The following is a 12,786-nucleotide window of genomic DNA, read 5'->3' on the forward strand; positions in this document are numbered from 1 at the left end:
ATACATGTTTAACAAAGAAGGTGTACTTTAACTTAATATATGGTAGAACAGAGAAACCATACATATAAGTTTCTAGTCTCTAAGACACTACTATATTTTTTCCTTAAAAGACAAAAAGCCAAGCTGAAATGAGCATAGAAAAGCATCAAATATGATCAAGTTACTTTAGCCATTAGGATTTAGCTCATATTCTTAAACTGTTCAATCTAATGCAAGGACAAAGTTTACATCATTGCTTTTAAAATGTACACACGTTCCTTTTTTCAAAATGTAACATAGATTGAATAGCTCGTTCAGTAAACGAAGCTTTGCAGATAAACACAACTGAAATAACTCCGTGTTGAATAGTTTCAGAGATATACTGGAATCACAATCATCTTCATTTATGTAAGCCAGCGAAGACCTTTCAGGCTGAATAAAACTGTTGTGCCATTGCTAAACAGTAATAGTTACCTCCTTTAAAAAAAAGAAAACAAGTTAGTTCTTCTGAGGAATAATTCTGATATGTGCTTAAAAATACTAAAACTTCTATCTTCAGGAACCTAAAATGATCTGATGTAACAGGCTTGATTTAGTGTTGGTAAAATTTAACATTTAACATTTCTATATGTTAATGTATCAGTTTTCAAAGATCTTTCAAGTTTCATGCTACAGCTTCTGTTCTTCTTTCCACAGCACTGAAGACATCAAAGACCAATAAAGATTCTTTTCATGAACTATGTTGTAATGTCTATAATTTTCTATATGAGTTTTAACTTTTGTATATAATGGTAGATTTGAAATCCCTATGGTTTACCAAAACATGGAGAAAGGGGAATTTGCTTGTTATAATCTAACATAATGACAGCTTTGTACATTCAGAATTTCCTCTCCCCAGGTTAATCTTGAGACTGCGTATACTTCATGAAGGGAGACTAGTTCTAAATATTATTTTAGCCATAGTGTTTGGTAAAACCAGTATCCATTTAAATGTTGGTAATTAAAAGAGTCCATATAATTCCAGAGTTATAAATTAGTTGATGATGTGAGTAAAAGTTATTGTTGGGAATTTTTTAAAAAGTCTATTCTACTTCTTTTTGTCTAACATTGCTCTTTTCCATAGCAATGGCTTATGGCCTGAATCTCTATCTAGCTGCATCGCAACAATTTGTTTTTGGTTACAAAATAAGAAACAGGAAAAAAAATGTGGATGAATCAGTAAAAATCCATCACCTGTGGTTAAGAAATGCTTAAAGTCCATGTTTGTGAGTCAAATGTATCATCTCTACATATAAGGAGAGTACATTATCATTTTTGGACTGATATGCCTACTCTAAAATATTAACTTGGTCTAGTCAAAGCTTACCATTGTTAGGAGGAAAGTATATTCTTTTTAAACCTTATGTATAATATCTTTAAAATATTTATCCTTTCTGCATAGAAGGTATCATGGTGAGTCAATGGAATTTTCTGGATAATACCGCAGAACAAAAAATAAAGATGTGGTAAGGTAATAGAAGAATAAGAGTTGGGGTTTGTGTCAGTCAGACTCGCTAGAGGGTAGGACATCAATAGAGGGTAACCACACATTTCCTCAAGGAGACCATGGAATTCACCTGAACTTTTCCAGGGACCAGAAGAAAACAAAGCTTGAATTTTTGGAAACTGTCTGGTAATCTGTCACCCCAGAGAATTGCTCAGACGGAGTCTGAGAATATTTACTCTGATAAAATTGACCAGATAGTTACTCAATCCTCCAGTCAACTTCATCCTCTGTATACACAGCCTAAATGTCAAAGGAAAAGTTCTTCAACATCAAATGGCAGACAATCATTACCAGGATTAAAATTTATACAATACAGCTAAAGCTTAAATCATTCAATACAAATTGTGAACAAGGAAAAACAAAAAATGTCCTCCAAAAAAAGGTACATAAACACAACAATGAATGGTGAAAGACAATCACTATTTGTCCTTTAGAAAAATGCAGTTTCCAAAAAATCTTCACCTTTGTTATATTTAATTCTTGTCTTTATTAAGGGGCAAACATATCTCCCCACACCCTTCATTAAATGTGCCCTCTTACAAGGCCTATCAGGAACAGTTTCCATAGCAGCTTGAAAATCCAAAGAAAAACTAGGCTAGCAAGAAGAAGATAATATTAATATGAATCAATTTTTCTACCCAGAATACAATAAATTGATATTTCATGGTAATAAAACTTTTTCTCCCAATTTTGAGAATAGTAGCAAAATAGACTCCTGTGTAGCATGCTGTATAATGTTGACACATATTCAGTTACTATTTTACATAGGCTGATACTGAATTATCATAAGAAAGGAGCCAGTATTGACCTGCTAACTGACATGATCCTTGGAGCAATCTCAAAGTTTGCCCATTTCAATTTCAAAATGAATTTCAGCTATAATATGAGTGATTTGTCATTTAGTGGTAGCTGTCAAAGTAAACTCCTAGATAAAACAAAAACATCTGGAAGCATAAACAGAGGAGAACAGTAGCTGAATTTTAATCCAGACCCGGCATGCTCATTTCATTAGGAAGAGGAAATGGCTAATTATAATTGAATTTTTTATGTTTTTAAGAGAGTTCATACTTGAGTTCCAGGCAGAGATGAACTTATATGCATTCTAGATGTAACAAGATTATAGATCAGGAAGAGCAACTAACAAAGTCTCTCCAGAGGAATTATAGGGAGCTTGGAATCTTACAAGAAGGGACACACACTGACATTTGGGGAGAGCTGACAGGAGGAATTCAATATATATAAATGTGACCATTTTTAAACTAAAAGTGTAGGCCCATGCAGTCTTTCTCTTTGCCCAGCACTGCCTGACATGGACATACCCCTTGGCACTGAAGGTCAGTATGGGCCTTCCATACAGGAGATGAATCTCTGTAATCAGTTGAGTTATATATAAAGGGACACACCTGGCTGCTCCAAACTCAAATAAATGAGACTTCCCTTCTGTGGTATATATCTGAAGCCTATAAGAAGAAATAGCTAAAATTAGATGTCAGAGAGAAGGCAGATATGTGGGAAAAGGCCAGAAAAAAACATATGAAGAATCTTTATGGTTCAACCAAAGTAAGTTAAACATATCTATTTGTAAAAAACCACTACTTTATTTTTAAGTGACTTAATTAATTTGAAAATGCTGTTCCATTACACCTATATTCCAATATATGCTGTTTGACTAGATAATGATCAGACATTTTTGGATGTTATAACTTTAGTCACTCCTCATTGTTATTTAGATATTTGATATTAATGAAAATTTTAATCTGATTTACCTCCATCCTTCTTCATGACTTATTTCTAATTTGGCATTATTTCACTGAATTGGACTAGAAGAGTACACCTATTCTACATAAGCAGACCTTTTTACAATCTGTGGAGAATACCAGAATCCAAATACTTATGCCTTAGAAGAAATTCCTTCAGAGCATGGAATGACTGAAATGTCACATTGATATGAATTAATATAATATTTTAAGTGTGTAAGGTAGGTTGTCATTCCAGCAGAAATTGCATGTACTGCCACGGGGAACTGATTATTGGAGAATGGCAAAAAATTCAGTTTGGCTTTTGCATAAGACGTGTGATGCTTTTGTCACATAAGAACTTAATTCTGAGGCAAATATAAAAATAACACAATGGATTAGATTTTGCTTGGTAAAAGGAGGGCACTTTAGGAGGGGCATTAAATCTTTCTGATCACTAGAGTACCATACAGCACACTAGAATACTTCTCTGTTAGATTTTTAGTAGGCATTAAAATGATGATGAAAGGTATCTGCCACTAGCCTGTGGCCAGGTCCCCATTAAGTAAATAGTTAAAAATATGTGAGGCCATTTCCTGGCCAATTCAAGCCAAATGACCCATTTGCTCCTAATCACCTGAACATGTCAGGCATCTATTTATGTCTAGACCAATAGTGAAGAGTGTAAAATATCCGTGATGTGATTCACCCATCATATCTGCCTTTCTCCTTTCTCATGTCTATAGATTTTTTTGTTATGTTTGCTTATTGATAGCTTTAATAAAGAGGAAGCAAGATTGGGGACGGGAGGAGAGAAGAAAAGAATAAATGGGGCATTTTTAGTAGCTTGGGTATATGTTTTTATCATTGCCTTTTTTACAGATAAGGAATGCCCTACTAAAAAGGGGTTAAGTGTCTTGCTCCGCCAACAGTTCAAGGTAAACAGTAGGCGTGGTAAAATCTAGAAACTAGAGCTCCCTGTGTTTCCTTAGAGAATATTACAGGCAAAGTGTTTCTTTTAGAAATCTGAGCTCCAAAGTAGTGATAACAAATATTGATCATTTGCACAAATGAATTATCTCCTGATATAATTCCTGTTAAATCCCAGGACAGACAAATAAAAAGCTATTTCATAATAATCACAGCTTAAAGTAGGCATGTCTGCATTTTAATTTCTTTTACACCATTTAGAAATAGCATTTTCTCTGTCTTAAAAGTTCTTCCACCTACTTACCCTACTAGGATGCTGTGTGGGTTAATGTGATAATGTTTGTGAAGCACTATGAAGTCTTTGGAAGAAAGGGGTTAAAAATGTGTAAAATATCATGGTTAGCCATCATTATTATTATCCTCTAAAACCTCTTAAAGCCCATTCTCTAGCACATTTTTTCTGTACGTGCAGGGTTCCATTTATCAGTAATAAACAAATAGTAGTTGTAGGTTCCATATTTTAAGAATTTGAGTATGAATTCTAAAGAATTACAACACTAGATTAAACAGGTAATTGCTACAGCACCCTATTCGTGCCTATGATCAGTTGGAGTTCCGGCATCAGTGTTCAGGCTGCACAGAAAAAACAATAAGACCTGGTCAAAATTTCATTCCAACAAAGAAAATCCAAAATCTACTCAATGCACTTCACTGAAAACCACAAACTCGCTTTACAGTATTTTGCTGTGCTATGTTCAAGATTTGAATAAATCTGTATGCAATAAATGTATTATTTTATTAGGTGAATCCCTTAATCAAATAGTGATTCTTATAAGTCTCATTTTATTAAAATGAATTTATACAAAGGTGAGCAAAACTGTAGATTCACAGTAATTTAAAGCTTAATCTTATTCTACAGGGGTGATATTGACAACATAAAATGGTATAAATGATATTCCCTAACTCTAAGATATGCTTATGAGCCCCTTGTGCATGTTCTCCTGTTTTACAACTTGCAGTGAAATATATGACTAGCCTAATAAGCAAGGCATTTGGGAAGTTTTTTTCCTCCATAGTCTAAAACATAAGTAAACATCTACATTGTTTTTTGTGAGTCAAAATCTTTGTCAATGATTACAATTTCCCCTCAGGATGAGATTTCCTTCCCTAACAGTATGGTTATTTGAAAGTAACTACTTACATTTTATTTTTTAAAAGCTACCAAGAAGTGTGTCTATAATATTTTCAGAAGTTTAATTTATGTTTACAGCAAAATGCATTTATGATTTTTCCTACCAAGGCTCATGTTTTCTTCCAAATGTTTCCTCACCACTTGCTCAATTCCATAAACAATACGACCTCTTTAGGAACTAATAGGCTTCATCACAGGCATACTTTAGTCTATCAAACTTTTATTTTGAGGTAGCTAACTTATTCTTGAAGTCATGGCAATATTTTGTAAATTATTTCTTTACCTAAGTATTAAATTCCATGTTTTCTTTAAGTTGCTTAATTAGTGATGTTTCTAATTTTCCAATGGGCACTCTATTATTTCACATCAAGTGAGATCACCTCTAGAAGTCAATGTTTTCCTACCCTGAATAAGAGACAGATAAAATAATGTGATGATTACTGGTCCACTTAAGTCTTAGGCTTGATCCAAATTAAATGTGGAATTAATTGTATGAACTCTACTTCAGTTGTGGAAATATATTCAGAACATGACATCCTCAAATCAAATAAGTGACAGTAGTGAGGTTAGTTTGGGGTCCAGTTAGTAATTATATCATTAGTATAAATATGGAGCTACTAATTTGAGAGTGGGAAAAAGTAGACTATTGCAATCTAGGGGCAGATAATAAAACAGTACAGCATTTGATTACCTTTTGTCTAAAGAAGATTATTTTGGAATCATTATTTCAGAAGGTTCTGGTGCTTATTTTTAGAATAAGACACTGTTTTTAAAAAACAGAGATTTATTGAAAATAATAACCATTTGGGATTATTTGCCCTAAAATATTTCTGACTTATAATTTAATTAAAACAAAGACCAATACAAGTCGTCCTTTCTTTGCAAATGCTATCCTAATGGAGTATCAAACTCTCTTGCTCACTTTTAACTCACCCTGCTTTGGGGAAATAATTATTTAAAATACACCCTTTCCCCTTTTATTGAACCTCTAGTTCTTGTAAGACCCACCCTCAAAAGGAGGCATGAATGCACTTCTGTTCTTACATGGGGATAAAATATAGTGATATAGTTATCATAACTACATACTGAAGAGCATATGTTTTAGAGAAAGTTTTGCATATCACTTATATGCCAAATAGTTCATTCCTACTAAAATCTACATTTACCAACACAAATGGTAACTTGGTGTGTATTTTATAGGGCATAATATTAATGATATCTTATACTTGTCATACTTGTCAGAGAGTATGTATCTAACATATTGATGAGGAGGATCAGGCAAGTATTATGATACCTATTTTTACTAAAATTAAAGCAGAGAGAGGTAGAAGGGCTTCTCAACATCAGTAACTGAGTTAGTTAGTAACAGAGAAACTCTGATTACTCGACCAGTGTTCTTTCTGCCACTTCATTTTGTCTTCCACATACCAGTTATAAAATGGCAATAAAAGCACATGTGTCCAGTACAGAGACCCGCAATGTTTGCACCATGATAAGACCTTTAGAAGTACTTAAATTCTATTTTCCAGCAGGGAAGAAAAAGGAAGTGAAAGTAGAATAAATGAAAGCTAGCATTAATATTTATGAAACACCAACTATGTCAGGAGCCACTCTAAATACTTATGTCACATGCAGAACACCATCTTCTTTCACTATTTTCTTGTGGTGGATAATGTTTGGTGAAAAGTGCTACTTATGGTTCTATGCAATTCCCCTAAAAATCTAAGATCACATCCCCCATCTTCTATAAGTATCTAAGTTACAAAATGTTTCATATAGGTCCAATTTATTTGCATTCTATATAGGATGTATATTGGAAATATTTAATGTAATATTTAAGAGTATAATTAAGGTTTTTGGGTAATAATATTTAACTATTCCTTTGTATGCTAAACTGATAGAAAAACACTATAATACCTGATCCCAAAGGAATCAAAATATGCAGGAAAATGAAAAATGGAAGTAGTGTGTAAACATTAATTAAACAATAACTTCTATAATGTTAAAAATGAAAACATCCAATATTTCCCATTTAAATTTGAAATGTTTTCAAATTTTCAGCATACATTTTTTGCCTGGGATGTACTGGACATTTTTCTGTTTTTAAGGTGTCAGAGTTTGACACAAAGGTTATAAAACTATAAACCCAGCCAAAGACAAAATAATCTGTTGTTTGTATGATTTTTGATAAATAAGCTGCATTTAGTATTGTTGGTCTAATCATAGTACCTAAATCTCCTGAGTTATTAACAAAAATACCTGTGTTTAACTTTAAGGTTTTTAAATAGGTAAAAATGTAGACATGCCTAAACAAAAAAATGAGTGTCAGCAAATTAGAATAAATAAAACATCAAGTAAATAGAGCACAAAAACAGAAACTTATGGTCAAAGGTTTATGAAAATATTTTGGTTTTGGTCTTTTAATCCTAGCTGCAGATGTAGTTTCTTCCATTGATTTCAATGTCTGTGGAAAGGTATACATAAAACATGTTTTTAACTCATTCTTCCTATCATCTTATATTAACAATACTGTTAGGCATTCAAAGCTGTCCTAGAAATTATAGTTGCAAGAGCTTAAATTGGAAACGTTAGTTTTCCTTTGGTCTTGTCCACTCTTTATCCTACTCCTTTACAAGCTAGCTGGCTATGTTTACATTTGTTATAACAAAATTTTTGCCTAGGAAAAAAAAATCCCTAAACTGTTAATTTTTGTACAGCTTAACTTTGAGCCTCATGTAAGAAAAAAACATGTTACAACTTTGTGTCATTGTTTGAGGTGCTAAGAATTTGTGCTGAAGGTTCTTTTTTTTTTTCAGTCTACAGTCAAGCAATACCATGTTTATGAGGCTCAGAAAATGACCCTGAAATGAAGGCCTGAGAAGCAAAAGTTCTCTGACCTTGCCTTGTCCTCCTGCCTCTTGGTCCTTTTCTTCCCTGATGCTAGCCATAGAAATCATAATCCCTCTTCCCCAAGGCAGGTCATAAAAGCCAGAACCCCTTTTACTGAAAGTTAGTCATAAAACCTAAAATTATTCTATGAAACAACTGGCCACAAAGTAATGATCTGACCTACTTTGTTTTACTATAAAACCACCATTCCAGAAAGGGCCCTGCCCCACATCCAGAAGGAAGGAATGCACACTCGGAGAGGCCAAATACAATCTAGACAGAAAGGCCTTGCTGGTTCCCCACTCAGCCTGCTAGCATTAGATCATATCTACCCTTTTTGTCCAATCATTTCTATACAGCTGTCCATACTGTGCAGACCCTAAGCATTAAAATGGACAATTTCCCCTATATCTTTGAGTGTTCATTCTGAAGGCTCCCATGTATAAGTTTGTGATTTTTCTCATATAAATTAATCTTCCTCATGTCAGTGAATTTTCAGTAAAACTTTATAGGAACAATTAGCTTTGCTCCCTACAGTTTGGCTAAACTTTTGGGGGGGCAGGATCACTTTGATCCCTAAAATGTCAATAGATTTTGTTTTGGGATGTGGTGCTTTGGAAGGATCTAATTAGTTAACAGCTTTAAATGGATATACTCTAAAACCTCTATTATATTTATAAAACATAGAAAATATGTTTATATTATTCAAAATAATAAGTCTTACCAAAATACTTATATTTGTTTTCTTAGTAGGATTTATGAGTTTAAAAGCAGTAATTAAAACTGTATTTTGATTCCTGGTCTGTGTTATATATCTACAGGGTATAAAAATAAAATGGTTAACAGAAAAATAACTTAAAATGATAACATGAATCTAAGTAAACTGCTAAGATAAATAAATAAATTGTATAAATATAAATGGGATACATAAAATGAAATTTTTATATAATTTAGAATATTAAAGTCATGTTAAGTTAAAGATGATGATCATGAAATGTTTGAGTCATTTATAAAGTATTAAACATTAATTATGAAACATAAGCTTAAGTTTATATATTTTGACATCCTATTTTTATATGATATAAAAACTAAATAAATTTAGGAGGGCTAAAAAAAATTGGAGAATGATAACAGGTCAAGATGACTTTAACTAGGTTTCTCTGAGAGTTGGCATTATGATTAATATATGTAATTAAAACTACTAGACAGAAGAGAAACAATTATATATAAAAAATAAGATATTTTTATGAAAAGTTATGAGATATAGAGATATAGTTTTTGTTAATAAAAGATAATTTTGTCTAGTTTATAGGTTTTAAAAGCTGTTTTAAATTAAATGAATAAATGATAACTAAAACTAAATGGATATAAAAGTTATAAAAACATTATAAAAGATTTATAAAAATTTTAACTTACAGTCACATTGATTAAAATTAGATGGATTTGTTTATAAGATTTTATTAAAATTAGCTTTACCATTAGTACACTAATGTAAAGGCAAAATTTGGTTTTCTCTTTTGAATAAGATTTTCACATCATAGTAATAGGAATAACAAAAGATTTTTGTTCACCTTTTGAATAAACTGCAAAAAAAAAAAGGCGAGGTAGAGAAAGAGACAGATTCAGTTTGCCTTCTTATTAACTTGTATTTGAGTTTATCTATATTAGGTCTTATAATTGTTTGGGAAACTTAGTCTCCTCTATATCAAAGAGTAAGAATTTTCCTTTATAAAATATTTTAATTATTAGTTTGGCTAAGTGAATAACTATAATTTTATAGTAACCTGGGATCCTGTTTTGTGACAAGTGTTTTATGACAGACAATTCATGATATCCTACTTCTTAAGTTTTCACTAAAATTTGAAATTGCTAAAAATAAGAATTCTAGTCAATACATGTGATTCTATATGTAAGGTGTACCAAAGAATAAGATGTTTTAATAAGAAAAATTATAAAAGAAACATAAAATTTGTTCTTATTAAAATATATATGTAATATTTTCTAATTCAGAGGTTAAAGGTTGATTAAAAATATGGATTTATAAAGAAAAACAAGATAGAAAATAACTAGTGAAGTGAGAGAAAGAGATGTAACAAGACTATGAATATATAAATGTATTTTTGGTAAGAAAGGTTAAACAGAAAAGAGAATAACACTGTATGAGAAAGGATCTTGTATGGAAATATTTTTGTCATAAAATAACTGGTTATTTAAGAAAAGGGAAATTTGGGACAAAACAGAAAACTTAAGTATGTTGTAGATGATCTGCACAAGTCGAGATAAGGTTCATAGAAGGGAATTTATGAAGGAATTTTGTATGTGACCAACTTGGCTATAATTTTTAAAAAATTGATTAAAACAACAAATTTTCCTTAAAATATTATTTTTTCTTAATGAAATTACAGGAATACTATACACTTGACCTTTCTTGATATGTCTAAATTATTTAATATAGTCAGAAATTTTCTCATACTGTTAAGAGTCATTTGTTCCCCTATTCAAGGTGCTAGTTTTTCTTATCATATTCCTCTTTATTATACTGTTCACTCATGACTCTTGCTAATTCAATTGCCCTTTTCATCAAGTTTAACTTCCAAGTTATCTAAATGGGCTTCCCATAAAGAACAAACAAACAAACAAAAAGCAATCACACTACAGAAGGTTTTTCTTTACATTTTTGGTAACTGGTCTGAAAGAAACAAAGATTTTATGCTTCATGAAGATAATTCCTGTGTTGTCTTTAGGTTTCTGACTAACTAGAAAAACTAAACTTTAAGAGTTAAAGTTTACACTCATATAACTTTCTGCATTGCCTTTGAGGTTTTCTGATGACTATCACTCTTGATTAAATAAATGATCATTATTTTATAGTGACTTGTGATTCTATTTAAACAAATGCTTTAAACCTGTAATATTTGACAGATTTTCCAAAAGCAAAATTCTAAATTCAGCCCTTTTAACCTCAAACTAGCTTTTAATAATGGAGACACTAAAATTCCAAGAGAAACTTATTAGGAGTATTGATATGTTAAACCATACAGAAATGTATTATCAAGCATGAAATGGTGTTTAATTTTATTTGGGTTATATTTTTATAAATATATTATAAATATCTGTTCCCAAACTGTATGAGATTCCTAAAATTCTAATATGCCTTGGTATATGTTATCAATAATAATTATATATCCTAAACTGTCATGTGCCACAGAAATAACCAAATATCCTTTACATCTTTAACCAAGACTATTGTGAGACTTTTATCATCCACAAACAATTATTTTACTTTGATTCTTTTTTTAAAAAAAAGTTTATAATCAGCTTAAGTCCAAGATTTGATTCTTTAAGAAAAATGTCATGGAAAGAAGTAAAATATTTTTATGACTTAAACATTACTGATTCTCTTGTTTTGTTTTCTAGAGTCATGACAAGTACTAACTCAATAGCAAGTTTACCTGATATATCCAGGATTTAAAACTATTGAATGCATGGGGCCCACCCTGTTATTCACTGCCAGTGCCCTGCTACTAAAACTACAAACATCCTCCCTCTAAACCCAGGGACTATCAAGAAAAAGATGGGCGTGTGGGATTTTAAGGGCCAATTCAAAGGGAAGGAATTAGTTCAGATCCTCCAGATCAAAGATGGGCACACAGAAGCCTAAACAAATATTAATACTAAATGAGAAACTTTGTGTTTTTGGGCCATGTGGTCCAAACATCCATCCCAATAATAAAAAATTTCCCTCTTCCCATAGACTTAGAGCTTCCTGAGTATAATTGTTCTCAGTTATGGGGTTTATGCAAAAGAAAATATAACAAGAAATTTAGCAGCCACTTTAGGACAAATTACTAGAGACTAAACTATAGTGGCACAACAAAAGTCTCTAAATTCCTTAGCATACATGATCAAAAATGCTTATGTTTGCTACAAGTCTGCAACTAAACTCAAGAATATAGTAGCTCAACACTCATACATGAATTAGTTTTATAACCTTGCCTTTGACATTTTGGTTTTTACTCCTATGTTGCCTAGAAGGTTTTAAAGGGATGATGACTGACTGTCCACCTCAAGTCCTGTCTGGTCTAAAATATACAGTTGGCTGGAAGCCCTTTTTGCTCAGTCCTTTTGGCCACAAGGGTACCACTGAGGGCCTGGATGGACCCAGGGAAGGTAGTTACACCACCCTGGCAATGATGGGACAAAATAAGAGTCTGGCCATCAATGTTGCCTCTGGCAGATCTTGGCTAAAAGAGGGGAATTGTGAATTAAAATAAAATCTTAAAGACACCCCCATCTGACTGAATGGACCCCTCTTGGCCAAGAGGACCCCAGAAATATCCTAAAGCTCAGTTGCTGCCTTGAGAAGGAAGGTCAGATATCCCTCATAATGCTCCCCTTCCCTTTCTGTAGATATTCTTTGTAACTCATTAATAGGCCTAAAGTTATGAAAGACAAACTGCCAGGTCCTCAAATAACTTAACAGATCACTGGAGTCTGGGTAAATGTCTGGTGAC

General features: G+C 32.2%; 1 protein-coding gene across 2 annotated transcripts in view; it reads right to left on the reverse strand.

Annotated features, from left to right (window-relative positions):
- The window catches only part of DACH2 (dachshund family transcription factor 2), a 638,422-nt gene that overhangs the window by 39 nt on the left and 625,597 nt on the right, over positions 1-12,786 (reverse strand). The window contains exons 11-12 of one of the 2 annotated variants that reach the window (XM_069463458.1): positions 4,778-4,824; positions 1-456 (exon numbers count right to left, since the gene is read on the reverse strand). The exon at positions 1-456 is cut by the window's left edge and continues 39 nt beyond it. In XM_069463458.1, coding sequence (XP_069319559.1) covers positions 4,820-4,824 — 5 coding nt within the window. In that variant the 3' untranslated portion in view covers positions 1-456; positions 4,778-4,819. The remainder of the gene's footprint in view (positions 457-4,777; positions 4,825-12,786) is intronic. The other variant, XM_069463457.1, reaches the window with a different exon arrangement.

Source organism: Eulemur rufifrons, chromosome 30 (assembly GCF_041146395.1).
Source record: "Eulemur rufifrons isolate Redbay chromosome 30, OSU_ERuf_1, whole genome shotgun sequence".
In the NCBI taxonomy this organism is placed as follows: Eukaryota; Metazoa; Chordata; class Mammalia; order Primates; family Lemuridae; genus Eulemur; species Eulemur rufifrons.